Source organism: Pezoporus wallicus, unplaced genomic scaffold, assembly GCF_028554395.1.
Source record: "Pezoporus wallicus isolate ANWC-B61680 ecotype Strahan unplaced genomic scaffold, APGP_CSIRO_Pwel_v1 contig_9052, whole genome shotgun sequence".
Taxonomy (NCBI): domain Eukaryota; kingdom Metazoa; phylum Chordata; class Aves; order Psittaciformes; family Psittacidae; genus Pezoporus; species Pezoporus wallicus.
This window is the reverse complement of record NW_026639751.1, coordinates 39,918-62,789: the sequence shown is the minus strand read 5'-3', so window position 1 is coordinate 62,789 and position 22,872 is coordinate 39,918. Positions and strand designations below refer to the sequence as shown.

General features: G+C 52.1%; 1 protein-coding gene across 5 annotated transcripts in view; it reads left to right on the top strand.

The window, feature by feature from the left end:
• Positions 1-3,574: 3,574 nt before the first annotated feature.
• Positions 3,575-22,872, top strand: part of ACSL6 (acyl-CoA synthetase long chain family member 6) — a 44,678-nt gene continuing 25,380 nt past the window's right edge. Inside the window, exons 1-3 of one of the 5 annotated variants that reach the window (XM_057415840.1) lie at positions 3,575-3,704; positions 21,233-21,453; positions 22,725-22,839. In XM_057415840.1, coding sequence (XP_057271823.1) covers positions 3,656-3,704; positions 21,233-21,453; positions 22,725-22,839 — 385 coding nt within the window. In that variant the 5' untranslated portion in view covers positions 3,575-3,655. Of the gene's footprint in view, positions 3,705-11,612; positions 12,131-16,022; positions 16,387-21,232; positions 21,454-22,724; positions 22,840-22,872 lie in introns of those variants that run through there. The other 4 variants (XM_057415838.1, XM_057415843.1, XM_057415842.1 and 1 more) reach the window with 4 other exon arrangements.

The window sequence follows — 22,872 nt, the reverse complement described above, 5'->3', positions numbered from 1 at the left end:
CAGTATTGGTTATTTATAAACCAATATCTCACTGAAACTTTCTCATGCTTTTAGACATGGCAAATTCGATGGCTGTGGTGGATAAGGAGTTGGGTGGGTGGTCACAGTCACAGAGCTGTACACAGCAGCTTGATGTGTGGGTAGAGACCAGTGATATGTGTTGTTCCTCAGGAACAGATATTAGGACTGGTGCTGTTCAACCTCTTTGTCAGCAGTGTGGATGGTGAGATGGAGTGCACCCTCAGCAAGTTTATCAACAACACCAAGCTGTGTGGTGCAGATGATGTGCTGGAGGGACAGGGTGCCATCCAGAGGAACCTTGAGAGGTGGGACTATGCAAACTTCATGAAGTTCAAGGCCAAGTGTGAGGGTGCTGAGGCGCTGGCACAGGGTGCCCAGCGAAGCTGTGGCTGCCCCATCTCTGGCAGTGTTCAAGGCCAGGTTGGACACAGGGGCTTGGAGCAAGCTGCTCTAGTGGAAGTGAACTGCTCTTATCCCTGCCAGTGCAATTCAAGCATCTTTGTGATAAACATTAAAGGAAAGCTGAAATAGCATACTGGATAGGTGTGGTCTTTACTTTGCAGATTGTTGCATTGATTCCCTCCGTAAATGCTGAATGACACAAAGGAAGAACCTTAAAACCCCTAATTCTGTAATGAAACAAAGGGAAGGTGAGGTTATCAGGTTATCTTCATGAGGAACCCAAAGGGCAGACAGAGCTGCTACTGACATGTGGGGGAGTGCTGAGTCACTCTGCATTGTGCTGCCATAGTGACTATTTACGGTTGGGAACGAGGAGAGGCTGAAAAGCCTGCAATAAAAATCAGACAAGTTGCAGCTTGTTATATATATATTGCATATAACTTGAAAAAAAATAACAGAACACTTAAGATTTATTTTTACATTGGTGTTATTTGGGGCAAACAGATTACGCTGGACTATACAATAGGCACATAATATCAGTCTCTTCTTTCTTGCTTGAATACATTTTCTTCTCTGCTAGACTGCTGTTGCTGTGCCTAATTGTGACAACAAGTTGGACCCACTTTGGATTTATTCACAGGGAGGTGCTGTGTTCACTATAACCCAGCCCAAGCTGTGAAGGATCAGAGTAGGGGGCTCTTCTGGTAGTAATGGGGTTTGGGGTGAATCGGAAAATCTGATGTAGTTTAGAGAGGGGGTATAAGCTCAGATTCCTTGGGCAGTCCTTTCTGACAGCGTCCTCTGCTCTGGCTATTAGGAAGATTGCTGTTGGCCTGTGGTTGTGGCTTAAATTTCTTGATAGCCCGAGGTATACCCATTGCAGGAGACAACTCTGTAGCATAGTAGTGATTTGGGGCACTTCTGTGACTCAAGAGATTCCAAGTGGCTTCTTACTGTGGAAAATTTCAGCATCGTGTTGGCAGGTACCTGTCACTGTGCTGCCCCTGAAGACATTTCCATTACTAGCATCCCATTTGATGGACATGAAGTGGCAGCACTTCAAGTGGCTGCTGTTGAGGTGTGAACAACTTCAGAAAACGCTGTAGTGTTTGGCCTTTTGGGAGCCAGCTGGGCCAAGCTTGCCTTGGGCTCTAGTGCACAGAGAAGCAGAAAGCTATTGAAGGTTTTAAAGCCAAGGATTAGAAGAAGGTTCATGAGAACTTTGCAGAGAGGCAGGAAGTTTGCGGTGAAACACAGGAAGCCACTTGTCTTTTTTTAGTCTGCACAGAGTTGGGGGAGCTGCTGCAGGAGATGAGGGCAGGAAAGCTGCTCTTTGCAAAGGACAGACAGACACCTTGTGGGTCCCCATGGCAAGGGCGTGATGGGCTGGGTGGTATTTGTTGTCAGTGGTCTTCACTCCTCTGTTAGATGGAGGAGAGGTGTTTTCGGGACCCATTTTGCAACTGCACATGCAAATCTGTTTGCTGTAAACCTGTTCAGTGGAGTTGTGGGAGCTGGCACAGTTCAACCAGTTCCCACTGGTCCCTCAGCTTCCCTAGGGAAGTATTGCTTGGAAAGGTCCATCTCCTGAAAGACCAAGAGGTCCCGTATCACTGGGCCAACTTAATCAGTCCTATCAGTGAGCTTCAAGTATCATCATTACCAGCTAACAGAGGTTTTCAGGAGCTCAGAGGCAGGGCTCAGCAAATGACACTGGTGGAAGCCTGGTCTTGCTTCAACACAGGGACCTGGGTAGCCTGCAGAAGACAAGGTGCGCTAACAGCTTTCCAACACAATTTGCTGCAGAGAGGAAGTGAAGAGTGGAGTAGAAACTGTTCTGCCTTATAATAGGCCAGATGAAAGCTCTTAAGTAAAATAGATTGTGCAGTATTTAATCTATAATCTATTTTACTCCTGAATAAAATGAGTTGCAGTAGGTGTATTTGCCAAGTCCTATTTTATAGCTGGTTTATTTGATTTTTATGGCACAAGCTGTAGCTGAAATCACAGTTGCTGTAGAGGCATTTACTGTAAGAACTGTAGCCTGAGGAACCAGACACACTTGCATCTGGTTCCCAGCTCACTTGTTACCATGTTTGAAGGTGATTTTCTGCCTTGAGACTATTGATCTTGGAAGTCCAATAGCCCTTGAGTAAAACGAATGTGGTGACCTTCTAGCACCTCTCAGGAGTGGGCAGTGGTGACCCTGGCACGAGTGACATCAGTTCTAGTCAGCTGCTGGTCCTCTGCGTCCGGAAAACTTTTAAAGTCATTTTCATAGTGAATCAGAAGGAAACCACATTGGGAAAAGTCATTTGCCATGAAATGGAAATTCATTTACACCAACTTCATTCTCACCTTTAAGAACACCAAAGGCTGTTATCTGCAAAGGGAATACGTGTCCTGGGCAGCTGTAATCATACCTGAACCAGGGCTAATTCCCACCACAGGCAGGGCATGGTTTGGGTGTTTCTTGCTCTGTGCTCGAGAAGAGTTAAGCAGCCGCACATGGCAGCGTGGAGCTCTGCCTACTTTGCAGATCTGCCATGTTAGTCCCTCAAAAGGCTGGGGGAAAAAGACACGGGATATCTTCTACCTCTTGCCACTCCTGTGCTGCTTACCCACTGCATTGTGATGGCCAGAGGGATGCGAGATGTGTTCTCACTGTTGGTGCAGCCCTTCCAAAGCTGTTTTTCTGCAAAGCCTTTCTTGTACCACGGAGCTTGGAGATCAATTTTTCTACAACCGGCTTGTTGGGGGGAAGATGGAATGTAGAGAACACAAACCTACCATTCCCCATGTATTTAGCATCACACACGGGGTTTGACTCCTTGTTTTAAGTGCCCGTTAGCTGTATTTTAGGGTGTTAATGTAGCCAGAAGCAGTGCTGATGTGGCTGGCAGGCTCTGCCGATGAAGCTGCGGGTGTTTCAGCATCGCTGATGGTCGGGAGAGTTAGAACCCCTCCTGTGCGGGTCCCCTACAATCCACTGCAGGGGTACGGCTGCTTCCCCTGCCCTGCCCGGCGCTCTTGGCCGCTGCGGAGGGACGATGATGCTCCCGCACGGCTGCCCGCGATCGGCTGGGGAGGATGAGAAAGGGGATGAAGGAGAGGAGGAGGCGGGGAGGACAGGGGGTGCGCGGCTAAAAATACCGCCCTGCGCGGGGGGCGGGGGGGTGCGCAGTGCGCGCGCCCGGGTGCGCAGTGCGCGCGGCGGCACGGCGCCGCAGGGATGCTCGCCCCGCTCCTGGGTTCCGCGGGCTCCGGCTGGATGCTGCTGGGTGAGTGACCCCCACCAAAAACCACCCCGGCACATGGGGTCTGATCCCCCCTTCCCCACCTCACCCCCAGCCCCTGTGTGCGGGGATCGCTTCCAACCGGTCCCCTCCCGGCCCGAGCTGCCGGCGCCGCTCCCCGCGTCCTCCCCCGGCCCTGCGCTGGGAAGGGGCATCGCGGGCGCTCCAGGGTGGGAAAGGCAGAGATGGGAACGGGCTGATCCGCCGGCCTTGCTGCAGCGCGGTGCAGCGGGCGCTGCCGAGCGCGTTGCATCATCCCTCAAACCACCCGGCGGGGTTATTCCCGTTATTCCCTTGCTCCGTCCCTGGAAATCTGTAAGGACACCTTTTGTCTGTAGCGAGATGTGAAATAGGGCAGCGGGCTCGGATGCGTGTGTGTACTTGGGCCTCACGGTGCCTGTGCACTGTACCGTGTGCGCTCGGGCATCACAGCTGTTTGGTAGAGGGTGATTGTGATTCCGGCTGTTTCGTGGGCAGGGGGTAATGATTCAGTGTGTCTGGATTAGAAAACTGGTGTGAGTCTGAAACGCGAGGGTTTCTGTAAGGTATATAAAGGTTTAGCTTAACGTGGTCTGCTGCACTGATTCAAGACTGAGTCATATAGAATCATACAGCATGGTTTGTGTTGGAAGGGACTTTCAAGCTCATCCAGTTCCAAGCCCCTGCCACGGGAAGGGATACCTTCCACTACACCAGGTTGCTCCATCCTTTGAATCTGCTTGTAGTGCCTTTCCTAAGGAAAGACAATGCTAGTGTCTCTGCTGTTTTCCACTTCACCCATCAAAGATCTTTCCTCTAGGCAGACACACTTCCAAGGGGAAAAAGAACAAAGGGGAAAAACGATTTTAAAAGGCAGCACCTTTGCATTGTTAGGTGAATGACAGATTTTTTTCCCAATGAGAACAACCAACCATTAGAATAATCTCCCCAGAGAAGTGGTGGATTCCCAAACGCTGGACACTTCCAAGATTTGGCTGGGCAGGGCGCTGGGATATCTAGGTGCAGCACATGCTAGGCCATGCTTTGCAAAGAAAGGTTGCACCAGATGATCCTTGAGGTCCCTTCCAACCTGGTGTTCTAGGATTCCATGGAATATTCAGGGCAGGAGAGCCAAGAATGGAAAACATTGTCATTATTTAATCTCACACCTACCTGATATTTTTGGTTATGAAAAGAGGTGTTTCATACTGAAAAAAAAATGGGGACCTAAAATCACTGCCCTGGATTTTGTGTCTGAAAATATCCTGGTGGCTCCCATCAGGGCCAGCGGGCTTCAGCTGCTGGGATCAGCAGCTTGGATCAGCTGCTTCTGAGCTGTGGCAAAACTCACACTGTGCAAATATGGCCCAGAGGGAATCACATGGGTGAGTCAGGAAGCAGGACTTGGCTCCAAGGCTGCAGGCAAGTGTTTGTTACTGTATTTTGGGCTCCAAGGCCCCAGGGATGGCTCTGAGCTGTGTTACTGGATGAACCAGGCTTGCTTATGGCAACAGGAGAAGAACCAGCCTGCAGGGATCAGGTCCCCTGTGCAAGCTCCTGCTCTTGGGCCTCTGCATCCACCCTGTGGCATTGATCCCTGCGCCTCCCATCTCTGTGTTTATTCTGCTGTCTCCAAACCCATCTCCCTTGTGTGTCCCACTACCCCAAAGCACGTGTCCACTCAGGTGCAGCTCTGATTCGTGGCCTCCCTTAATGTCACACTCATTCTTCCCTGTGCGGGTGGTGAGACCCTGGCACAGGTTATAAGGGTTTGGACTGGTTGAGAGTGGGTCTCAATGAAACAGTGGCAGAAGTCAGAGAAGAAAAAAGCTGATTATTTCCTAATGTGCAGAGTTGGATGGTCTGATGGATGCACAGGGTGGTATAGTTAAGTAAGACTAGGAGGTGATCCTGCCCCTTTACTCTGCTCTTGTGAGACCTCACCTGGAGCATTGTGCAATTCTGGTGTCCTCAACATAAAAAGGACATGGAACTGTTGGAACAAGCCCAGAGGAGGCCATGAGGATGATCAGGGGCTGGAGCACCTCCCATATGAAGACAGGCTGAGAGAGTTGGGGCTGTTCAGCCTGGAGAAGAGAAGCTGCGTGGAGACCTCAGAGCAGCCTTCCAGTATCTGAAGGGAGGCTGTAGGGATGCTGGGGAGGGACTCTTCATTAGGGACTGTAGTGACAGGACAAGGGGTAATGGGTTCAAACTGAAACAGGGGAAATTTAGATTGGATCTAAGGAGGAAATTCTTTCCTGTGAGGGTGCTGAGGCACTGGAATGGGTTGCCCAGGGAGGTTGTGAATGCTCCATCCCTGGCAGTGTTCAAGACCAGGCTGGACAGAGCCTTGGGTGAGATGGTTTAGTGTGAGGTGTCCCTGCCCATGGCAGGGGGGTTGGAACTGGATGATCTTAAGGTCCTTTCCGACCGTAACGATTCTATGATTCTATGAACTTAATGCATTCCCATGGGGATCTGCATGTTGGACTGGTTTGGTTGAAGTAGGAGGAGGTCACAGGTCACCCCTTGGTCCTGTCCCCTTGAGTAGAAGAAGGAACCCCAGAGACTTCTCAGGACTTCTTTTCCACTCTCATTTTGTGTCATTCCTGCCTGGCAGGGAGGAAGAAATGGGTTTGTTCTCCTGGCAGCGGTTGGAGGCACTTGTGTGCGAAGGGAATTCTGCCACCCCAGTGTCCCTTCTCCCCACCAGGACATCTCCAAACGCTTCCCAGTGCAGGAGGTTCATCTGGCATTGCAATGGGCTCCTGCAGCCCTGCTCCTGGCTCTCGTGCTGTGGCATAGGAGTCCTTGAGGGTGCGCTGAAAATCAGGGCTCTGGAGAAGAAACATTTCCTGCTGTGCTTTGAGTGTGAAGCATCGCAGGCGCCCAGGGCTGCTCAGCCCGTGGAGTGCTGGCTGCTGCACAAGAGGCTAAGCAAGGTTATTTGAGGTATATTTAGTTACTTTTATTCTCCACCCCTCTATTACCGCTCCATTTGAACAGTTGCTAGATACCATCAAAAGGAAAGAGTAAATGTATTTGGATTTCCCAGCCTGCTTGCAGGGAAAGACGGCACATAGCAGTCTTCCTCTGCTGCTCTGGACTAATCTAGGCATTGATTTGATTCTTGCCTCCACGCTACTATGGATATTACAGATATATTCAAGTAATGAAAAGAGGAGGAGAGCTTTGAAGACAGATGGTAAACTGCATTAACTGAATACCCACAGGAATAGGAAAGCTGACTTGGGAGCAAGCCAGGAACAAAGAAACACAGCATTACATCAGGGAGGGTATAACTGCCCTTGTTTTGACGTCACCAAATGCTGCAGAGCACCACAGGGTTCAAACCTTCCCTTGTTAGTACATTTCTGAGAGCTCTGTGAGAGCAATACCAGCATCTTCCTCCTTCGTCACTGCGTGGTGGCAGTCAGTACCTGAATAACTGCGAGCTAACTGGAGGCATGCCGGGGTGAGACTGAAAGAGTGAGGGTAGCAATGGTGACACAGGCGTTTGCCTCTTGATGGATGCACAGGCATCCAGAGCAGCTCTTTCCTTTCTTTGTTAGATGATTTCTTCATACAAACCCAAACAAAACAGTCGACTTAATCACCCTCCTCCTGACCAGAAATGAACAGGAGAGAGGAACATCTATTAATACATTTCTTTATTTTTAAGTGCTCTGCATGTGTTCTTTGGTGATGGATCAATACAAGTAATGAGTTTCCTCCATCACTGCTATTTCTGTCTCCTGTGCTATCATGCCAAGCCAAAGCAGGTCCTTGGAACTGGAGTCCATCTGTCCCTGCTGCCATCCCTGCAGGGCTGTGGGTACCAGAAGGGCACCCGAATTACTCAGTTCCAGCAGCTTTTCAGCATTATCCCCTCTGGGAAGGCATCAGTATCCAAACTGTTTTGTCCTCTCCTCCTCTCCCTCTGAACAGGAGGGCTTGTGAACTCAGATCCCCTCTTACCCTAGAAACAAGTGTACTGAGGTGTATCAGAGAGCACATGGCTTTCAAATATGGATTGATATGGTACAATCTATCTAAAATCCATGAAACCCCAGTGGGAGCCCTCATGCTCCTTCCTGCACCTTCTTGTACCTTGCTGTGAGCTGTGCCGGGCTCTTCAGGAGCTTTTCTTCCCAGATGGGCTGATTCAGTGTTTGCAAACCCTGTTTTAGAGACTCCGAGGAACTTGTTGTACAGCGCAATACAGGTGAATGTTCTGCTTGGCTCAGGTTGGTTGCTGCATTGTGCTACCAGTGCTTATTGATGACAACCTCTTTACTGTGTTGAGTCCTCCTTGGACCATAAACACTGTCATGGGGCCTTCAAGGTGATCTGAGGGTGAGGAGGGAGCAGGCCAGAGGCTTTGCCTGATTCGGTTTCTTCCTTATGCTCTGTATATAGAACCACAGAGTGGTTTGGGTTGGAAGGGACCTTATAGCTCACTCAGTTATAACCTGTGCCATGGTCAGGGACACCTTGCACCAGAGCAGGTTGCTCAAATAGGTTAAGTATTTTACCATTCTACTGGAGACTCTGCTAAGGAAAACTTGGTGCCTGGTGGTGAGAAAGGGTGGGACTGGGAGGAGCGGGGGTTTTTAGTCAGGAAAGAGTTTTAAAGCCACAGCGGTAGTTCAGGGCCCTGGTGTTGATCCCCATGCTCCCTGCTTTGTGCTCTCCTTGGGCATGATGTAGCCACAATGTGTAGCAGGTGCTTTGGAAAAGCACGGCTGAAAACGCAGCGTGGGCTCAGTTCAGGCGGGTTTTGGTAAGACCCTGCAGTGATTTCCCCACAAACCCCAGAGGTTGCACTCGCTGTCCCCAAAGCTGCCCCGTGAGCCACACAAGGTGCTTTTCTGTCTTCCGTGCTCTGTGGTACACCAGTGTCCAAACCGTGGAACGAAGATGAATCCAACCACCTCGTCCAAGTCATTTTCTCTTGCGCCACAGGAAGAAAGAGTCACTTGTCAAAAATGAAAAGTCTCACCCAGTGGAAATCACCATCTCGTCAGGAAAGCCCCAACCAAGGGAGGAAAAGTCTTTATATTTAGAGCTGTGTGCTATGGTGCAGCAAGAGTGCAGCTCACATTTCCATTTGCTCAACGATGCGGCTGCTGTGGTGTAGATACAATCTCGGGAACACCGCGTGTAAACTGCAGTGAGCAGTTTCCACTTCACAACTGCACAGTAGTGCTGCAAAATCAGTGCTGGAGGAGGAGGCCGCTGTGATCACTGAGGTCAAGGGTGTCTCTTGGTCCAGGGAGCAGCGACTCCTGTCGATGGGAATGCTGCACGGGTGGTCAGATGCCAGATGACCCAGAGAAATAACCCGAGCGAAGCATCTTGATTCTCTGCTGTCTGTGGCAGAGGTGGTCACCTGGATAAACCCATCTTCTAGTGGCCAAACTCCAATACAGTGCTCACTGCTCCTGCAGGTTTTGGTGGTGGTAGGAAGGATGGGAGGCATAATGACAGTCTTCCAGTGCCTAAAGGGGCTACAAGAAACATGGAGAGGGGCTTTGGACAAGGGCCTGTAGGGACAGGCCAAGGGGAATGGCTTTAACCTGCCAGAGGGGAGACTGAGATGAGCTCTTAGGCAGAAGCTCTTCCCTGTGAGGGTGCTGAGGCGCTGGCACAGGGTGCCCAGAGAAGCTGTGGCTGCCCCATCCCTGGCAGTGTTCAAGGCCAGGTTGGACACAGGGGCTTGGAGCAAGCTGCTCTAGTGGAAGGGGTCCCTGCCTGTGGCAGGGGTTGGAGCTGGGGGAGCTTTAAGGTCCCTTCAGTACAAACCAGGCTGGGATTACTGATGATGTTAGAATCCCGCTTGAACGTATTTCACTTGGGAACTCCAGTGCAGCTCAGTTTTGGATAAAACCACTCTCTAGAGCTCCAAATGACCTAATTAAGGCTTCCCCCCCCCCCCCATCCCCCGACTCCTCCGAGCATCTCCTCCGATCCCTGGGCGCAGCCTGACCGGGAAAGGCCACCCCAACCCTGATACCCCCTGGACCTTGGAGAAGGGACGGAACCCGCGGTGCCGTGCGGGTCCCCGCACCCCTCGGGGAACAGCCCCAGGGACCTGCCCCCTCTCCCGGAGCCCTGGTTTTATTGTGCCTGAAAGGGGGGTTTTGTGCAGCCTCCCCCCGGGCCGGGCAAATCCCGGCAGCTGAGAGGCTGCTGAGGGTGGTGTGATGCTCTGACCTGCCAACAACAATTCAGCGCTGTGTTTCCTCTCGGAAAAGGCATTTGCATATCCTCTGTTCGCTTTATTTGCTTAAATACATTTGAAAAGGCAAAAGCTCTGGGTCATTGAGACTGAAGAATGGGCTGTCTGAGGGCTTTCCCCCCTTTAACCCTTTGAAACCTTGCTCCAGCGTCTTAACGCATCTTACAGTGGGCAGAAAGGGGGGTTTAAAGGCTGCTTTTGCAGGAGGGAATGGGGCTGGAGAGGAAGGAGGCAGCAGGAAGGTGTCTGTCTCCGAGCTGAAAACTGCAGCAGAGATTTGGGGAGAGTTTGCAGAACGTAGCACGGACAGGAATGTCTTCAGGGGGGCTTGAAAACCGCCGTGGAAATAAGAGAGCAAAAGCCGGTTCCAGCAGTGCCAGGCACAGGGAGCTGCAGGGTGTGAAAGTGGAAGGTGGAAGTGACTAGGAACCAAAATACAAACACCCGAGTGCTTCTTTAGTTAACAAAATAAACACGGAAACAACCCCGGTGTTTAAAAACATCCAGACAGTGTAACCACTGCTTGCTGCTGTCCGGGGAAAAGGAAGTGTCAGTGATTGCACTCTGAGCGTTCAAAGGCAGAGAATACTGAAGCGCAAGAGCATCCCTTACCAATAGGAGCCTGAGAGAAGAGCTCTTATGAACAAACACAGCGCAGCAACTTGGTTTCAATCCCGTATTTCATTCAAATCGGTATTCCCGCTTCCCTTTGGAGCTCCATGATGGGCACTGCCTGTTCTATCTGTGGCTGCAGGCACTGAAGCCCTGGGGCTGCTGAAATGGTCTCCTGAGGACAAAGTTTCTGCCAGGCTGTGGCTTCTGAGGGACAAAGGGCAGGAATCTGAGCTGGTGAATGTTGCTGAGGTCCCATTAAGCCAGCACTGTGATGCTGATTTACACCTGCAGACCATTTAGGCCAGTTCTAGCCTGGTGATTTGATGAATGAAAGGCTGATTGCTGCGTACCCACATGCGAGCCAAAGGAGGGATGTTTGAGATCTCATTAAATTCTCTTCATTCGTGAAGTGTTCTTGGAGAATTCTGCTTTGTGCACAGTGCGGCAAGTACAATTTAGAATGGGGCAGAAGGGAACTTTATTAACTACGGTAATAGTGAGAGTGTTCGGACAGCATCTCCCCCTGCACTCAGCCAAGTGATTGTGGAGATCCAGCCTGTACATAGTGTCAGATAAAGAAGAGGTGAGGAGAACAGTAACTTCCCCATGGCCAGAGCAGGCATCCACCCTTGGACCCCTCAAGTGCCCCAATTCTGAGAAGGACTCAACAGTTACTCTGATATGGTGAGGAGGCTCCTGGTGCCACACACCCGTGTTATCTCTGCTCAGAGGTGGGGAGCTGGAAGCAAGCGGCCTGTTGGCTCTCAGCTGAAAGGAATGTCCTTTCAGTTAGGAGAAACGTCTCAGGCAGAGCTCTCAGATCTCAAATATTGGTAATTTTACTCCCACAAATGAACCACAAAGTTTTTATTTTGTTATTGTCAGTGTAAATTAACAGAAAGGAAAGGGTTTGGCTTAAATGCCAGGTTTTTTCTTTGCTTTTAATGTGTGTAGCAATAAAATCATAGAATGGTTGCGGTTGGAAGGGACCTTCAAAATCAGAAGTTATATATATATATATGGATGATGTTGGCAGTAGTTTTCCTCTTACTGTTTTTCTGATGCAGATGATTTACATTTGTTCTGCTCAAGCTGTGAAGTTTCTAATCTAGGACTGGCAAGCAGGCTTGCTAAGTGTCAGAAACTTCATTTTAGGATGATTTTTCTCCCCCAAACCCACCCCATAAAGTGATGCTGTCTTTCATTTTCCACTGAGCCCTCGCAGGAAGGCTGTATGCCGTTCTACATCCAGAACCCTCCCCTCGAGCTGTAAAGCTCCGGGGATGTGTCAAACCCATGCAATATTCAGCATCAGAAGGGATGAGCTTTGCCCATCGCAGAACAAGGCTCCCACGGCCGGATGATGCGGAGCGTCCGGTGCCTCAAGGGTTACCGGGGCACCGCTGCTAATGCCGCTTAAGCTGATCTTAGCCGAGCTTAACTTCTTTCAGCAGTTTGCAGATGGGAAGGGGGTGGGCCGGCCTGCAGTCAGCAGTTCTTCACCAAGGACACAACGCCAGCCATGAGCTGACGGCGGGCAGAGGCAGAGCAGGGAACCGGCCTCCCCGAGCCGGTAAGTGCGCGCTGGGGTTGAATGTTTAAGTCTCAAAGTGTCGGTGCGGGACCCGGGGGTTCGCCCAGCCCCGGCTCAGCCGCTGTTGGGTTCTGGGGGGCCGGGTAAAACCCTCTTAGGCCTCCACAATAAGGGATGCGGGGACCCCTCTGTGCAGAGCGGCGGGGGGGGGGGGGGGGGGGGGGGGGGGGGGGGGGGGGGCTCAGTGCGGTTCCCGGGGTCGCGATGGGGCGGGTGAAGCCGCAGCGCCAGAGAGTTTGTGGCTCTCTCAGTTTCCTTTTGTTTCCGATCGTAGAGGGGGGGGAGAGCCACAGCGCGGCTCTGGATGGTGATGGCAGCGGCCCCGGTCCCGCATGGGCTGCGGAGCTGCATCCCCAGGGGTACATCCCGGGTACCGGCAGCTCTGCCCGCACAGCGGGGACAGGGCAGTTGGATGCAGCGGTGGAGGCTGGTCCCTGGGGCCAGGAGGGCTCTGCTGGCTTGGGCTTTGTTGTCCCAGACTCCCGGCCCCACGTGTAAGGGCTTGTTTCTGATCGCATGAACGCTGCAGAGACCCGAAAACTCGTTTATTTGTGGTCGAGCTGCAGTCCTGGGTCAAGTTCTGGAGCCCACAACATAGTAAGGATGTGGACCTGTTGGAGAGAGTCCAGAGGGCATGGAGATGCTGCAAGGGCTGGAGCAGCTCTGCTCTGGGGCCAGGCTGAGAGAGCTGGGCTGGGTCAGCCTGGAGAAGAGAAGGCTCCTTAAGGGGAGACCTGAGAGCAGCTCCAGTGCCTGAAGGGGCTGCAGGAAACCTGGAGAGGAGCTTTGGACAAGGGCCTGTAGGGACAGGCCAAGGGGAATGGCTTTAACCTGCCCGAGGGGAGACTGAGATGAGCTCTTAGGCAGAAGCTCTTCCCTGTGAGGGTGCTGAGGCGCTGGCACAGGGTGCCCAGAGAAGCATGATTCTATAACACCCCGCTGGTTTCTAGGCTTCCTGTATGTTGAGTTTCAACCCCCCAGACTTTGAGGTGGGCTCTCAATGATGGATGTCACTGCTGTGGGGTCTCTGGTGCTCGTGGCTGACTTGTGCCCCTGCCAAAGCTACATTGTGGTGGCAGGTTACAAGTGTTAAATGTACCAAGTGATGTGGTTCCTAACCAAGGGCTGTGGATTCACACCTTCAAGCACATAACCACGTGCGTGCTTCATCCATGTGGGAAAAGCCTCCTGGTGCGTGGGGTGCCAGCATCAATGGTGGTGTGTCCTGGTGTTAGGCACAGAGTGTGGAAACCTCTGTAGGCATCAAATGCCTGCTGTGGATATTGAGTGTGGCTTCTTGCTTCCCGTGTTGCATTAGTGTGTGCCAGCCCTTGGTGCACCCCATCCTTTGGCATGCTGATACAGGTTGTGCTGGGGATGTGAAAAGGATGCTTTCAGGGGGTTCAGAGATGCTCCTGGAGGTTCCTGGAGCTGTATGGCCTGGGCACTGAGTGCACCCACCAAGGCAACTGTACAGCTGCATGGCCTCCTTGGGAAGACTTCTGCACCCATCAGTGTGGTTATTTGCTGTTATCAGTGAGGTGAGAGCGGTCCCTGATGCGGTGACTGTTTCTGCAGCCATCAGCCTGGTTTTCACACGCACCACAGGAACACAAAGCCCTGTTCCTTTAACAGCACCGTGATGTTTCCCGCACAGAGAACATGCAGAGATTATTTCGAGCAGCTCTGCCTGGCTCCGGGCACTGTGTTTCGGTGACACCACAGGCTGCTGGCAGTGGGCAAGGCTCCTTGCTGGGCTTCTGCTGCCTGCCCCCCTGCCTGTCCCTCTGCCTGCAGCCCATCTGCAGCACAGAGGGAGCTGCTCTCCTTAGGTCCTTCAGCAGACCTGCCCCTTCCTCTCCTGGCCCCTTACTACACTGCTTGATAAACCTCAATCAAAGCCTTCCTCATCAGCTGGTAATTTGCTTTGGGACAAAGCCCGGGCCTGGTTTTAGTGGTCACATTGTGTGTGCACAGGGTCTGGATAAACCCCTGCTCCCTCCATGTGCACTTACACCTTTGGGGTCCCCTCATTCCTTCCCATCTGCGTGGACAGGGTGCTTCAGAGCAGCACTACAAGTCGCAAGGCACTTGATTGGTAATTAACCTGGTCTAATTATAGCTGGCTTATGTGAGGGATGCGACTGTATCTATTGTAGTTAGATCATGACAGTGCTGTTACTTTGTTTAAGCTCCATTTTCAGTATCATTTTCCAGTTTCAGATTCCAGTGTGACCATCATAACACTTGATGGGCTCACAGCTGGCAGAGGGGCTTTTAGCCTGCTCACTGTATAGCTCTGCTTTTAACTGCAGTGCCAGGTCACTGTTTTGGAGCTCTTCAAGATTCATACTGGCTTAAAGAGAATTGCTCCTTATAAAGACAATGCTTAGCTGTTACATAGTACAAGCTAGCAGGTCTCAGCCTTGGTCTACATCTGTGGTGGGATACTGCATGGGCAGCATCCTGCAGACAGCAATGGGATGGATTTCCATCCTCTTCATGGCTGCAGGCAATGCCAGCTGCAGTTTGTCCTGCTCAGCCCTGCTGCAAACACTTCTTGTGTGAGTGTTGTTATTACAGGAGGCCACGTGAAATTGAGATCTGACCAAGGAAGAGTTTCAGTCCAGTCTGAGCCCTCTGTGAACCAGCACAGGCTAATGCATGGCTGGGAAGTGGTGTACAAAACGTTCCTTCTTTCCTATCCTCTGCAGCACTAGCTCTGAGCATGCCATTGTGGATCTCTTAAGCATTATGGAAGGTGTTTTACAAGCTTATTTAGGTTTCTATGTCACTTGGGGTGATGCATTCCCAGGGCTTGCCTGAATATAAAGCAGTGGCCGTGCAGGATGCTCAGTGTTATTCAGAACCCGCTTCCTTCTGGTCCTGCTGCCAAGAGAAACAGCAGCAACAAACCCAGAAAGGTTTGCACCATTCCATGGGCCAATGCACAAATATTTGTGCTGGTGCTTGGGAATGGCACCAGGGGCTGCAGGCTCCTTGCACTGGCAGGATTCGCTGTGCCATCCATCCATAGCTCGCCATGTGATGGAGCATCGCAGCCTGTGCAGGCTGCCACTGCCACAGAACCTCCAGGGTCCTGGGTTCCTCCCTGGAGCACAGCCTCTGCAGACAGTGCTGAGCTCTAGTGAAATCCAATTGATATCTCAAGGCGAACGTCAGAACTTTGCCTGGCAACAGCCATCAGGGGCTGTGCACAGCACCTTCATCTCTGTGCTCTGCAGATCGGGCTGTCGGGGTGCAGCTGCCTCTTCGCTCTCCGTTCGGCGCTTCCCTTTGTGCTCTGCCCCAGATAACTATTTTTATACACTTATTTAAACTGCTTGCTCGCTGCCTGTCACACGGTGCTCAAGAAGGGAACAGAAGATGGGACCATCACCCATCAGTCTCATTCAAATCCCCCCCTAAAACCAACCACAAGCATTGAAAGAAACAAACCCCAAACCAACAAACCCCGTCTTGACAGTAGCTGAGATTTACAAGTGATCCCAGGTACTTCTGGGACAGAGGGAGCTTTAGAGATGCTTTGCAAGCAGCTTCCAGAGCTGAACCCCAGCCCTGGCAAGAGCATGGACAGGAAACAGCCTCACTTCATGACGGCACATATGAGCTATCAATATAAGCCCCAGCAACCTGCACAGGAGTCGCTGGCACCTGTAAGCTCTGCCATAAGGCTGAAAGGCAAATTCTTTCTTGCTCTAGTCACCTCCAGGTGTTGTTCCCATGGACTATGCTGCCTGACCTTGGAAGTGGGCAGGGAAGGATCAGGCTGTGGTCTCCCAGAGGAAACTGCAGCCCTGAGCTGGGTTTGGCACAGCTGTAGGAGCCGTCCTGATAGAGCTGCAGGCAGAAAACCAAACAGTTCTGGGGCTTTGCTTTTCATTCGGGCTGGGTTTAGCTTGGAGGAACTGAGGGAGCCCGCTTAGTGTGAGCACAGAGCAGCCACAATGGGATGAGAGGGATGAGACAAGTGTAATGAGGGACCCAGGGTTAAGCACCCCAAGTGGGTTTTGCCATCTGAACTTCATCCTCTGCAACCACTGCGGCCAACTGGCTGGTGTTTTCATCCCGATGAATGAAACCTTGTGACTCGTTCATCACATGCTGGTGCTGGGTAACATTTTGAGGACATTTCGGCTGGTAGAGGAGCTTTCTCATCGCTGTAACTCACGGAATGGAGACACTTCGGAGACATCAAAGAGCGTTTCATTCTGGTAGGAAACTTCAATATACTTGTACAGGCTTTTAATGCTTCCGTATCCAGTTGAGTGGCAGATTTGGACCAGGATCCCGGTCTCAGCTTTCCTGCACACGAGTGGCTGCAGGGTACCACTGCTGAGGGGTGCAGAAGGTATCTATAGGTTGGCTCAGATCCATGAGCCCAAGCGTGGGGAGGAGGCATGGGACTGGAGGATGAAGCTTTTGGGGGATTTGGGATTGGCAGCTGAATAGGTGCACCCGATGCATGGGGACAAGGATGAGCTGGTGGCGTAGCTCTGAGTAGGGGGCATTTCCAGCCAGCTGGGTGGTGGGTTTTGCTCTTTGGAACATTACAAACATGTAAAGTAAGTTCTTAGCACAGCCACTGAATTATTTATTGAATAATTCCTCTTGGCAATGGGCTGCTTTGCTGTAGATATTTCAGATACTTTAAATGCCTCTATTTGCAATTACAGTGCTTTTTCGGTAAACTTGGACTTTCAGGACATTGAGCTCCTTGTGAGCATTTCTCACTTTTTAGTGGATGCTTGCAAAGATCTTGAGTATTGCAAATGCATTTCCTTGCAAACACATTTCCTTGCAAACGCATTTCTCAGCAGCAGAGCAGAAGCAAGCAGAGGCCACTGCAGCTCCTCTGGGTTGCTTGGAGATTCCCTTTTGTCTGTGCCCTGCCTTTGGCATTGGGGTGCCGACGAGGAGGCTGGTGGGTCAGTGGGGCTGAGAATACACCAGGTATACACTTGTGTGTCTATGCACACAAACATACAGAATCACAGAGTGGTTTGGGTTGGAAAGGACCTTAAAGCTCATCCAGTTCCAGCCCCGTGCCATGGGCAGGGACACCCCTGGCTATGTGAGCTCAATCTGCTGGGAACAGTTCACGTCCCACTGCTTGGCTGAGCCCAACCTCAACCCAGAGAGGCTTTAGGAGGGGAACTGAAGCTTTCATCCATCTCCTCATCTTCTGCGCCCACACAAGCCTTGAGGAGGTTAACGGAGGCTGGCTTGGCGCCGTCTCCGGTTTTAATTACAGCAGTGATTAGGAATTCATAGCTCGTGGTCTCCCAGGAGCTGCTGCCCTGGCCAAGTTGGGGAAAAGTCAATGGTACCTGAGCTGCATTTAATGACAGCAGCTCCTCCCGGGTTTGCTCTCCCATCGTGTGCTTGCGGGAAGCTTGGAAAGAGGAAGAGGGTAGGAACACAACAGCGCTCCACAAGCAATCCACCAAATCCCCAGATGCCCTGTGCCAGCCTCTATGAACGCATCAGAAACGCATTCATCACTGCAATAGCTTTCATTTAAACTAGCAGATGGTTTCCAGTGATGCAGCACAATTAATACCCACCAGTTTTATGTGTTTGATGCTCCCTTACCCGCTGTAAATGGAGACTCTCCTGCAGTGACAGTCACAAGATGATTTGAATCCCTGTCTCAAAGCCGTCTGAACCTGTGTACAGACACTGCTTTTTGCTCTGCAGGGGAAGGTTAGGGACAGTGCTCCAAACTTTGCTGGGTGCTTCCTTGTGCAAATCTTCTGTCACCAACCCCCTTTCTGGAAGGAAACTACAAATCTCAAGGACATGGGGTTTATGGAGCTGAATGTGTGAAAACAGCTTTAACGGTTCAAAAGGCTCAGACTGATTCGCTTGAGTGAAACCCTTCTAAATCTGCCCCTCTGGATTGAGATGTTTCAGGTCCTGTGCACTCTGTTTCCTCAGTACATGAGTGAGCAGCCAGTGCCGTAGCCAAGGACACGGCTGGGGTGATGGGGGTATGGAGAGGAGCTGTGGGTCTGCAGGCTCTGAGCCATCCCGCGCACCCTGGCTGCGTTTCCTCACTGCAGTTAATTCTCTCAGACACGCTGAAAAGCTGCTTATTTGGTTTGGGTTTAGTGCTCTCAAGTCAACTGTAAATAGCCCTTTTCTGGTGCCTGAATGTTGGGATAGGGATTAGACCTTTTGCCCAGTTTCCGAGTGAAAAGAATGACCCGCCTGGTCCCTGTCCCGCACATTGTGGGCAGGGAGATAAAGGCAGCTCCAAAGGAGCTCTCCTTCCCGGGAGCCGATGTAAGGGTAGGAAGGATGTGATCGCATGGCTGCACAGGATGGGTGAAGTTTTAATTGCCTTATGCATACCCCAGCAGCGAGAGGCTGTTCCCACACTGGTTTATGTCACTGAAACTCCATTGACTGCACTGGAGTTACAGCATCACTTCCAGCAGGAAAAGATCAAAGTGGAACCGCACAATAGTGCTGTTTGTGACGAGGAAAAGGCATAAATAAGCACTGTCCCTGTGGGATTGCCTCCTCACAAAGGCTGGTTCATGGTTCAGAGCCTGGTGTCGCTGCTGGCTACACAAGGGTTGGCTGCAGAAGCTCTCTTTACCCCAACCCTATGTGGGAAGCTGCCAGCCAAGTGGGGCAGCCCCAGGCTCCCACCCATGGCTATTCCCTCCCAGCAAGGATCCAGCACTTCTCCCTTTCTCCAAACCGCTTCCTTCAGTCCCCATCATTGGAGCAGGCTTGGATCCGGGCAGCTCCAAGCCCTGATCCTCTAGGAGACAAGCAGCCTCCATGGGTAGGAGGGTTCTGGGGTGTTTCTCTCCCATCTCGACTGTGCTGCTCCTCCCAAATGAACCTTTCCCCTTTCCTGGCCACCTTCCCAAGCAGGTTGGCTGCTCTGAGCAAAGCAAGTCTGGGCTCATCATGAATCACTTTGGGTGCAGAAATCAAGATGAACTGTTGCAGAAGGCATGATGGGAGAGCTTTGTAGTGCAGAAACGGGGTCAGTGACTGAAGTACAGGTCTCAGTCGAATTAAGAGGACTCAAAGGAGCTGGAAACTTCCTTTGACGGGGTAAGTTCACTCTGCTTCTGCTTCCCCACTTTCACTTACTAATGTAAGCTCAGTAGATCCCATCCTGGTTTGGGTTGGAAGGGACCTTAAAGCTCCTCCAGCTCCAACCCCTGCCACGGGCAGGGACCCCTTCCATAGAGCAGCTTGCTCCAAGCCCCTGTGTCCAACCTGGCCTTGAGCACTGCCAGGGATGGGGCAGCCACAGCTTCTCTGGGCACCCTGTGCCAGCGCCTCAGCACCCTCACAGGGAAGAGCTTCTGCCTAAGAGCTCAGCTCAGTCTCCCCTCAGGCAGGTTAAAGCCATTCCCCTTGCCCTGTCCCTACCCTCCCTGTTGCCCCCCCCCCCCCCCAAATTGTAGTGGTTGAGGTTTATTGTTTGCTGTGGGCTTTTGTTTGGGCAAACTTAAGGGCCTCTTCCAGAGCCCTGTGCAAGGGGTACCCCTGTCTGGGGCTGGTCTGTGCTGGCCTCCAGAGCTGCCTTGGCACACGCATGGGGAAAGGCTGCGGGGAGGTGCTCCTGACCTTCAACATAACCCAGACACTGTTCCCGGGAGGAAAAAAGCTGGTTTGTGTTAACGTCACTGGTGCCATTGTGCAGGAAGCCCTGGCCCCTCATGGGAGTGAAGCCCCCCCGTTAATCACTCCGTGGCTCCATAGGCTGGAGTGAGGCCAGAGGGTGAGAGGAAAGGGGCTCCTGCACCAGAAAAGCTTCTTCTTTAAGGTCTTGACTGCTGTTAAAGTCATAAATAGAGCCGTGGGGCTTAACTGGAAACCTTAACTGTTTGGATCCCCTCCTCTGCAGCATCTGTTTGGCTTGTCCCTCGCAGGGCTGGCCGTTACTGGAGACTCCCTGGCAGGGAGTTGATACTGGGCCCTTACTGGTATTTACAATGCTGCTTGTGTGCTCAGCACCCAGCCAGGAGTCCCCTGAAGACAGTGTACCTTTGTACCCCAGGAGCAGTGGGATTGCTGTCCTGCCCCTCTCTCCGGGGTGCAAAGAGAAAACTAAGGTGTTTGGAATGATGCCCCATCAGCTGCTTGCCCTCTGCTTCCCCAGGAAGCAGCTCTCACTTCATGGGTCCAGCCCATTGCTCACAGCACTGTGATGCTGGCAGGTACAGAGGGAATGAGAGCAGAGTGTTGCCATCCTATCCCAAAACTTATCCCATTGCTATATCCTCCATGCACAGCCCTTGTTACAGCAAAGGAGAAAAGGTTTTCTCTTTGCTTTCAGGTTCAGTGCCAGGGTCCCCATCACCCTCACTGTGTTGGAGGGGCCAGGGCTCCAGCCCTTCCCACAGCAGGACCATGGTGCTGCCCGTTAGGGAATGCCCTGGCACCACGGAGCACCCGGAGGCACCGTGTCTGGTGTGGCTGCAGGGTGGGGGCCCTGCGGTGGCATGTTCCCATCCTGATACCAGCACTGCCTTATCTCCGCTCTGCAGTCCTTGCAGTTTCTTCCAGGAAACACTTCAGTGATGAAATGAAACTTCCTTGGTAAATCACCTATTGTTTACCCTGATGTGCATCGTAAGGAACACAAGGTTGGGAACGTGAAGGTGGTGTTTCGGAGCTGTCTGCCTGGTGTTGTGCACACAGAGGCACACTGGCTTCGCTCTGCTGCCCATGAGCAGAGGGCTTGTGGCTGGACAGTGCTGTGCTGCCTGACTGTGGCCACCAGCAGCCCCTGTATTGCTCAGGGAAGCCCTGAGGGCTCAGTCATAACTGGATCCTAGAGCTCATCACAGCATCTTCCTGCTGCAGGAAACTCCAGCTGCATCACCCAATACACACGTGTACTCGGTTGCCCTTCAGGAGCGAGCCGTCTGCTCCGGCTCACCCTTGTAGGGATGTTTCTTCCATCCTCCTATCTCTTCCATAGATGCTGTTCTCTCTATGTTGACTGCTGCAGAGCAGCGTTTGCACTGCCCGACAAGGGCCGGCACCGGACGCTGCCCTGACCCATCCCTGTGGCTCTTGCAGAGTTCGCCGTGTCGCTGGCGGAGAAGATGCAGGCTCAGGAGCTGCTGCGGAGCCTGCGGCTGCCCGAGTTCGATGACCTGAGCCAGCTCTTCCGCAGCCTGCCCGCCTCGGCGCTCGTGGGCATCGGCGCCTTCGCCGCCGTCGTCGCCTACTGGTTCGCCAGCCGGCCCCGCGCCGTGAAGCCGCCCTGCGACCTGCGGATGCAGTCGGAGGAGGTGGAGGTGAGGCCAGGGGCATCCCGACATCACTGAACCCCAGCCTGGTTTGGGTTTTGAAGGGACCTTAAAGCTCCTCCAGCCCCAGCCCCTGCCACAGGCAGGGACCCCTTCCACTAGAGCAGCTTGCTCCAAGCCCCTGTGTCCAACCTGGCCTTGAGCACTGCCAGGGATGGGGCAGCCACAGCTTCTCCGTTCAACCCATTCCAGGGTCTTAGCACCCTCACGATGAAGAACTCCAACCTAAATCTCCCCTGTTTAAGTTTGAACCCGGACAATGCTGACATCAGACGTGCAGCGCGCTATGCCAGGGATCTCTCCTCTCCTTAATTCACCTTTATCTGTAACCTGGAAAACTAGAACACAGCCCATTGATTTATTCTCTTGGATTCCCAGCAACAGTTTGGTCTTAGCTTTGCCATGACCCAACGTTACAGGAGCTGCTACTGCACGGGAGAAACCACTGAAAGGCAGCCACTGATGGGATCAAATCGGCTGGCACTTGTTTGCTGAGTCTGCTGATGCAAACTGTGTAATAATAGCAAACAGGAGACCCGAATCCATGCTCAGAGCCTGAGGACTTGTTAATTTTCATGCCTGCAAAGGGTTTTAAAGATTAATGGAGCTGCTCTGGTTTAAAGAGGAGAAATAAATCTGAAAATTGGCTCCATTTAAATGAATATCTGAAAGTGCGATGGGAATTTTTAAAGCTTTTTATGATGTCCCCTCTAAAATGTCACTGTAATTCCATCATCTTAAAATGATTGGAAGTATTTACACTTCCCCAGAGAGTTTTCCCCTGTGTTTAGGGCTTTAGTGAGGCTTTTTCTCGCTCACTTCACAGTCCTGCTTTGGTCACTCTGACCCTGCCCACTCTAAAACACCTCTATTGAACCCATGCACTTGGGTCTGCAGTCTGGCCTCTGCTTTAGTCTGTTCTTCCTGTTGGACCAGATGTCCTTGAGAAGGTGCTGTGGTACCAGCCCTGGGGATCTGTGGATCCCAGAGCAGTTTCTCCCCAGCACATCCCCACCCTGTTACTTATGGATTCACAATTCCTCCTTGGGAAATATCAACCATCACCTGTCCAGGTCGAGATCTCCACTGTTCTCCATGTTACTGGGGTGCCAAGGTGGATGTGCCACCTCTCCCATCCCTTTGGGTGCTGGGGATGGAATATGGCATCCGTGGAGCATGCTGCTTTCTGGTTCGAGGTTTCCCCATCTCCTGCCCATCGGGTGGTGCTACCTCACATCCTGTCACATCATGTCACGCAGGGCCTGGATGGAGCACGCCGGTCGGTGATCGGGGACAGCCCGCAGCTCCTGACACACTACTACGATGATGCCAGGACCATGTACGAGGTCTTCAGGAGGGGCTTCAGCATCTCTGGTGAGAGCACAGTAGGAGCCAAGGAGGGGAGAG